The 8,674-nt window shown below is 38.9% G+C and overlaps 1 protein-coding gene across 2 annotated transcripts in view; it reads left to right on the top strand.

Moving 5' to 3' along the window:
- Positions 1–6,223, top strand: part of CDK17 (cyclin dependent kinase 17) — a 184,053-nt gene extending 177,830 nt beyond the window's left edge. For both annotated transcript variants that reach the window (XM_030548508.1, XM_030548507.1), the window contains 4 exons: positions 162–204; positions 2,424–2,514; positions 3,071–3,148; positions 3,636–6,223. In XM_030548508.1, the coding sequence (XP_030404368.1) occupies positions 162–204; positions 2,424–2,514; positions 3,071–3,148; positions 3,636–3,673 (250 nt within the window). In that variant the 3' untranslated portion in view covers positions 3,674–6,223. The remainder of the gene's footprint in view (positions 1–161; positions 205–2,423; positions 2,515–3,070; positions 3,149–3,635) is intronic.
- The last annotated feature ends 2,451 nt before the right edge of the window (positions 6,224–8,674 follow it).

Below are 8,674 nucleotides of genomic sequence, written 5' to 3' on the forward strand. Positions count from 1 at the left end.
CAAACACACAGAAGATGTTCAATGTGTAAGTATTTCTTTAATTTTTAATTAAATTAATTTTGTTTTGAAGTGGAATATAATCTTACGAAATCCACTCCATTCTAACTTTGCACTTAAGAATATTGCTCACTAAGCTATTTGGTGTTTTTTGTTATTTCTAGGCTAGACTCCGAAGGAATTGAATTGATAGCAAAGTTTCTTCAAGTAAGATGCTTTCCATGTTTTAGCTCTTTTAAAATGTATTTTTGGATTCCTTTTTAAAGGCTCAAATCTATAAAATCAGTTACATCTTGACTAGGGCTTTCAATACAGTTGATGAGAGGGTCACTGTGTGCTAAGATTTTTTCACAGTTACTTTAGTAAAAGTCATGAACAGGGAATAAACAAAAATTCACAGAGCCCGTGAACTGTCCATTACGTTACTAAAAATAACCAGAGGCAGGGCTAGGTAGGGGGAGGAATGGAGTCCCATGGCGGGGAGGGGCGGACAGGCTGGGCCCCCCCACCATGGCAGAGGGCACTGCCCTGACTCCAGTGACTGCAAAGGGGGGTGCAGCTATGGGAGATACACAGACCTTGCTCCAGAGCTGGCCCAGCTGCCAGGCAGGGGTGCGCAGCCTGACTGCAGCCCCAGCCAAGTCCCGCCACAGTGGCAGGGGCACACAGTCCTGGGAACCCGTTAAGGTTGGACGCAGGGTCCCCGCTGCAGCCTCTGGGGCTGGGGCGCACAGCCCTAACTGCAGCCCCGCCAAGCCCGGGACACTGCGAGGCTGGGGCATGCAGCCCTGCCAAACCTGGGAGGTTGCAGGGCTGGGGCACACAGTCCCCGCCAAGCCTAGGGATGCCATAGAGCTGGGGAGCACAGCCCCAGCTGCAGACCCCACCAAGTCCTGGACAACACCAGGCGGGGGCACACAGCCCCGTCTGCAGCCCCCAGAGGAAGCCACGGGGCTAGGGCTGCAGGGTCCTTGTTCCAGCCAGCACCTGTTGCAGGGCAAAGATACACAGTCCCGCCTCCTCCTCCTCCTGAATCCCTAGAGGCCAGCAAAGTCACTGCCGTGACCTCCGTGACTAAATTGTAGCCTTAGTGGTAGCTAACTAAGTGGATTGTAGTCCATTTACCCCCCAAGAATTCAGGGATTGTGCTCTAATTTTACATGGCCACATTTTTCTTTTCCTGGCTTTTATAAAATAAAATGTAATCCATATAGCTTAATTCCCACTACATTTCTTAACAGTTAAAGCTGAATTCAGCAAACCTAGGCATGTAGCACATAGTGAACAGCAAAATGAGCCAAGGGGAGAAGAAAGTTAAGATACCCAAGAATAAAATCTTAAAATAAAATCAGACTAAAATCTTAGAAAAACAGAATGTAAAAAGAGAGCATTTAGGTACAGTAATTTTATTATATGTATGAATTTAATAAATATGGTTCTGGCGAACAAGTGCTTTTCATGGTTAGGCTTTGCCTTTCTGCATTCAGGCAGCAAGCTGGACTGTATGTGCTTCCTTTCCACATTGGAAGTCATTTTAGAAGTAAGCTGAGTCCTAGGAATTAGGCTGAGGAATCTGCCCCAAATCATTGGCTGTATGGTGGGAGCCCTGTAACTGAAGTGTGGACCCAGTTAAATGCGTGGTATGTGAGATGAGTTGAAGATATTCTGCCTGTACTTAGTATAAAATTAAGAAAGCTGCACCCTGCTGCTTAAAAGCCACCCCAGTATCTGTCTTTTATTCAGCTGTGTATCCTGAGCAAACACTACCTGCACTACTCGTGCCTGAAATTTGTTCTTGCATGCTTAGCAAGTTTTCTTAGTAAAATAAACTCATCATCGTCTCTGGGGTCCAAAAATGCAAACGCAACACCAGTTGAGTACACTGTTATGGATCAGGAGTTTGTGTGAAATCCTCTTTAATAGAAAGTGCTGCAGGGGTAGGGAGCCTATGGCACACGTGTCAAAGGTGGCACGCGAGCTGATTTTCAGTGGCATTTACACTGCCTGGGTCCTGGCCACCTGTCTGGGGGGCTCTGCATTTTAATTTAATTTTAAATGAAGCTTCTTAAACATTTTAAAAACCTTATTTACTTTACATGCAACACTAGTTTAGTTATATACTGTAGACTTATAGAAAGAGACTTTCTAAAAACATTAAAATGTATTGCTGGCACGTGAAACCTTAAATCAGAGTAAATAAATGAAGACTCGGCACACCACTTCTGAAAGGTTACTGACCCCTGGTGTAATGCATGGTGTTGCAAAATCTTTTTTAAAATCCAGGAGTGTGAGAGAGACCTTATTTCATTTCAGCTCAATACGAGCATATACAAATAACCCAATTTCAATCTTTTAATTAATTGTCACTAGAAAAACTGTAAGGAAAACGAAAATATATTTTTGATTTAAATCCTTTGTGTTAACAGTATGAATCTAAGAGAAGAGTTTCGGCAGAAGAGGCTATGAAACACGCATACTTCAGAAGTCTAGGAACAAGGATACAAGCTTTGCCTGAAAGTAAGAGAAATAAGAAAGTAGTAATGTGCCATTGACTTTGGTTGAGAATATCTTTATTTTATTAATAGCAGCATGACGCATTATCTAAATTAAACTCTAAAAACACCAAAGATCTTTTGACATGGTGCGTCGGTATTTAATCAGATAAAGTATGTTACATCACAAGATGGGTAACTTTCTTAGGCAAAACTCTCAAAGACAAATCAACAGTGTCAATTCAAAATATAATGGATTTTCTATTTACACGAGTTGTTAAAGATATTTTTGTTGGTTTGCGTAGAAAAAATATATAGTTTATAATGACTAGATTTGTGAGTGAGACTTTTGTGTGTCTTGTTTTTACTTGCAGGGTGCCCAATTCTTAAAGAAAATTCATGAGATATCAAGGCACATTAGTGGGCTCAGATATTTATCAGCATTTTAGGGGAGGTAGTTTATCTATTCCAGATGAGGATGTGCTTTTTCCAGATTTATACTGGTGTAACTGAGAATAGAATTTCGTCAATAAAATGTAATCACATTTGAGTGCGAACTTCATTTTCTTTTATTGTTACAGGTGTCTCTATATTCAGTCTGAAAGAGATTCAGTTGCAGAAAGACCCTGGCTTTCGAAATTCCTCTTACCCCGAGACAGGTATGGAAACATTCTTCATGGTATGTCTCATGTTTTCAATCTAGAGTGCTGTGCTAGATGCACTATAAACTGAAAATAATGTGTAAAAATTATTTTTGTGACTATATGGAAATTATTCAGATTCATAAAATACATATACAGTTACACATACAAAAACAAATGAGTTTTACTTGAGATGGGAGGGATCAAGTAGCATGAAAACTGCACTTAAAAACAGTCACGGACTGACTGCTGAATAACTTGTCTGGACACTGCGAGGCTGGGGCATGCAGCCCTGCCAAACCTGGGAGGTTGCAGGGCTGGGGCACACAGTCCCCGCCAAGGACAAAGGACAGAGAATACACTGGACTGCATTAGCAAGAGATTTAATATAGGATCAGATATTACAGCAAAGGACATTTATAGATACACATCTCAGGAGAGTGCCGTAACAGTGTATGTTGTAAGAATGCTTCAGTTTTTTAACAGAATTCATGTTATGTTTTAGCACATGGGAAGAACAGAAGGCAGAGCATGCTTTTTTAAAGGTGGTAATGCAGTTTCAAGCCCAAGAGTATCTCATCAATCAAGGACTCAGAACTGAAGTTTCTTTCGGTGGACTTGGAATCTTAGTTTGTCTACACTGTCCTCTTCGCAGTGGAGTCTTTTTATTTCCAACATGCAGATTATGTTTTTATATTTGTTGTCACAGTGTGACAATTTTTTGTACAGTTGATTTTAAGGTCTCCTCTGCCATTAGAGCCAGTAGGTTACAGCTATTGATGTAACTGTAGCTGCAATTTTTGTGCAGAACCGAGAAACACAGTGCATTATTTATTGCGGAATCATTGCTGCTAAATAACTACTGTCTGTATAGTTAACACAACAGTTGAATGCCTGAAAAAGTTGCAATGGCTTTAGAATATGTGAATGCATCTGTTTCTCTTCATAAACTGTTTTACTGCTGCAGTTTTGTATTTTTTAAACTGCAGTGTTTCCTGGAATGTAAACATAGCTTTGCTTGACTATAGGTGAAGCATCTTTAACGCTCTAAGTTCATAGCACTTCCTTATTTAACATTGGCAATACAGTAGACAAAATATTATAAAGCACATTTTGTTTTAAGAGAGTTGATTCAAACAAGTGAATGGTTATCTATTATTTGCTCTCAGATCTTATATCAGTTACAGGTAAAGGAGATGGGATGATAAATTTTGTCAGGATTTACTCTGATTGAAGATATTTGCACATTATTGTGCATATGGTTCCTCTTGATGCAATGACTTTTTTACCTGATTTTTAACCTAGTTAGAAATATAAATAGTAAAAAGATCATTTGTGTACATTATGCCCTGTTTTTCTTTTGAAACTATCTTTGTCTTTACAAGAGAACAGGATGACTAATTACAAGAGCGTGGGAATAATGTCCCATTTCGCACCCTCTTGTTGCTCCCTCATTACATTATTCACTTGAAATCAACTGGAAAGATGCAAATACATACTTGATAAGAACTCACTATATGCTACAGACATTTGAAAACATGGGAACTTAGAGGGTTTTTAAGATCTTAGATGTTATCTGTTTACCAGAGATAGTAAACATGTTACTACTACGCTTATGCATCTCAGTGAGTATCATAAGTACACCCTTGGTAATGGTAACTATTTTTAAGCATTTGTGTTCACCTTTATGAACCTATTTGTTTAGTGCATCTTAAAGAGACTGTAAATCTTTATTGGTATATTTTGAAATGGTCATGTAAATCTTTGGCTGGTATATCATGAATATAGTCATAGATAACTTAATTTTTTCCTGACATTCACTGTAAAACATTCAGGGGTCCTACCATTTCGGTTCAGGAAATCTTGTAGTTTATTGTTATTTAACAGTATTAAGTGAACTTTTGTATATTTCATTTTAACTTTATTTGTGAATAGTGATTGTGGCATGTTTGGGAGCGTTTTATTAATATTTCTTGATACTGGTAAATTTAATTGGGATTTTTTTTTTTATTTTCTGGAAGAGAAAAACTCATGTGTAATGGTGAATATTGGACCACTACTGCTTTTCAGCATTTGTAAACTGGTTTTATGTTAAAGAAACCCTGTAGGCCTAACAAACTGCTGTTATTTCTAACTGACAGACTTGTATTAATATTGTACTTTTGAAAGTATAAATATTATATGGAATTCCTTGGTTTTGTTTTCAAGTTTATAATTACAAAGGCTCTATGTTCTTAAAATATGGATTTGGTGAACTGCAGTGTTTTAGGGAGTTGTTAGTACAGCTCCATGAATAGCAGGACTGATTGATTCTAAACTTCGCTTATCACTAATTCTCATAACATTGAAGCAGTAGCAGTGGCATCAGCTGGACTCTTCAATAACTGATTCTAGAAGGGATTTTACCGGGCAAAATGGCCTCATCGTAATTACTGAGTGTCCAATTCTTCAGTTAGAGGAAATATCCCATGGATGTCAGGCAGGCATTTTGCCTAAGACTCAGGGTCCAATGCGTACATGTGCTTCCCATTGATATCAGTGGGAGAGCTCTAAGTACGTCGAAGGGCAGATTTTCCTGTGAGGAAGAACTGAAAAGATTGTCCCTAGATAACTTATATTTTTATACATTCAGTATGGAAATCTGATATAGACTGCAATGTATTAGTAAACTTTGCTGGAAAAAAAGACTGAAGTGTCATGTATTTCCTAAGCTAGATATCAGAAGAAACTGTCTAGTTGTGTACATACGAATTAAACAAGATTTTGGAATAAAATGCTGTATGTGGAGACAGTAGAAATTAACATTAATAAGACTCTACTATTTTAAATTATGCCTAGATTACATTTGTAAGACCAATAAATCAAAATCTGGCATTTTTTAATGATTCAAGGGTAAGAACTTTTTATCAGTAAAATGTTTATATAACTATGTTTGGAAGCTTCTTATGGAGTCACAACTGGCATCTCTGTAATTAAGGATGAGTCATTTTGCACTCAAAGCAGGAATTCATTCTCTTGCTTTTGTATGAAAAATACTGTGTATCCTCCATAAAATCACTGCAGTTACTTTGAGTATAGAACAATTTTTCTGAGAATTTTCAAGTGAATCTATTAACTATTTTAGGAGTAAAAAATAGGTTCTTTAAGAAATTTAGTATTTGCTGTCAGGCTTTTTTTATTTTTTGGCCCAAATGATATTAATAACAAAATTACTCAGATTCTTTCAATTGTCCGTATAGTTTAAACTCACTGACATATTATGCATAGGCTAGATTTGAAGAGTTTTATTTAGAGTTAATAGGAATTTTTTCCTGTTCTTCATTATTAAAATTTCTCCTTAAGCAGGAGCTGAAAAATGTAGTACTGAGATTCCATGGAAGAACTGCCTGTTTTTCAGAATGGCTGCCATCTCCAATTGTGCTTGATGAGATTGAAGCCAGAGGCTCCCTCAGGTGGACGTTTTGAAAAGGGCATTTCTTTTTCATTGTTCTCAATGGAACTTTTGTTCCTCTTGGACATATAGGGCACCACCATCTTCATAAGAGCATCTTGGCTTCATGCTCTTTAAGAACAATGGGAGAAGAGGCAGTTCTTCATGAGTTTCTGTGAAGATTTTACACACGAGCTTCTGCTGCAAGATGAATTAGCAGTTATGAAAAAATGACCATTAATTAGAAATATTTATTTTCAAAAGCAAGCTGTTGCAACAGGTCTACTCAGAGGCAGCTCCAGGGCCCAGCACGCCAAGCGTGTGTTTGGGGTGGCAAGCCACGGGGGGCGCTCTGCCGGCGCCGTGGGGTGGCAGGCAAGGTGCCTTCGGTGGCTTGCCTGCGGGAGGTCCGCTGGTCCCGCGGCTTCAGTGGACCTCCCGCAGGCGTGCCTGCGGAGAGTCCGCTTTTCCCGCGGCTTCAGTGGACCTCCCGCAGGCACGCTGTGGGAGGTCCGCCAAAGCCGCGGGACCAGTGGACCTCCCACAGGCAAGCCGCCGAATGCAGCCTGCCTGCCGTGCTTGGGGCGGCGAAATGCCAAGAGCCGCCCCGGTCTACTCAACAGAGAAGGTGTGCATGTTTGTGGGACAGGTGAGATTTATGGTGTAGGGGGAAATGTACGTGTGTGTACGCGCAGACGTGAGACTGTAGGGAGATCTGGAGAGTGCAGGGGATAGGAGGGGGAGGAGAATTTGGGATGTATGAGCTGCAAAATACAGGGAGGTGCAGAAAGGGAATTTGCAAGACAGGAAGGGTACAGTTCAACTACTTTGCACTGCTCTAGTGAAACAATGCATGTGTAAATCCAAATTTGGCTGCTTTGTTCTGCTCCACAGTGGCATAAAGCAGGCAGGGTTTCTTTTTGAATTGGCCTACAGAAGTTAAAAGGAGCCTATAGAAGTTAAAATTTAAAAACGTATTTAAAGTATTGACATACTCCACATCTACAGATCATGACACGACAGCATCCTTTTTCAGTTTCTTCTTTAGAATTTATGTATGAAAGTTGTAATTAAAAAAAACAAGGAAATTCCCAGACCAAAAAAAAATGTTAAGATAGAGTTAAGAGTGAGTACATTATCAGAAATTTAGGGCAAAGTGTATTACAGGTATGTTGTAATCATTCCATAATCAAGTATTACAAATCCAGAAATTTCAGAGTTAGGCTTAAAAGAAATCCAAACCAGTTAAGGTATGGAAATACAGATAGGGCATGCAAACTACCTTAAGTTTGCTCTGTAGTGATACCATAGGGGAGAAAAAAAATATCTAATGTGTCTTCAAAAAACAATTTAGCCTAATCTGAGTAAAATAGTTTGATCATATGGTTATTGAATGGTGTCATTACAGAGCAGAGTTAAGGTTGTTTGGGTGCTCTGTCTCTTTATTTCAGTACCATAGTTCTTTTAAGTTTAACTCTGAATTTCCTGGATTTATAATACTTGATTTTGGAACGATTACAACATCCCTGTAACATGTATTACCTTAAATTAGTGACGTGTTCTCATCCTTAATTCAATTTTTACATTTTTTTGCCTGGAAAAAAAATTTCATTTTTCAGTGCAGTGACGCACTTGGTTTTATGTTATTACTAACAATACCTGGCACTTAAAATTTTTTACTTTCTTCAAAGTATTATACTTTTAACTGGTGGATCCTCACAGCACAGATATGTAAGTGATGATAAGGGAGATTTTCCAAATGGTAGTTAGGAATCTGTGCCTTTTGAAAATCTCACCCAACAGCTTTATCTCATGAGTTAGAGAGAACAAGCAATTTGTACAAAGCCACAGAGGGACCTGGTGTTGGAAGAATCAGGATTAGAGTTTGGCTGTTGTAGATTCATAATCCATTGTTCTGTCACTAGAACACGCTGCCCCTCTGATGCCTTCATTGGCAGATATAAAAGAGTTTCTTGGATGTGGAAAACACATAATTTAAGATTTTCCACACATTCTGATATATTCTCTAGAATCCCAGGTCCACAGTATATGACTACAGTCTCCTTCAGAGTTCTTAAACTTAGCTAGCCTGTTCTGTCTGTCTTTTTCTTTCT

The sequence above is a fragment of the Gopherus evgoodei genome, chromosome 1 (genome assembly GCF_007399415.2).
Source record: "Gopherus evgoodei ecotype Sinaloan lineage chromosome 1, rGopEvg1_v1.p, whole genome shotgun sequence".
In the NCBI taxonomy this organism is placed as follows: domain Eukaryota; kingdom Metazoa; phylum Chordata; order Testudines; family Testudinidae; genus Gopherus; species Gopherus evgoodei.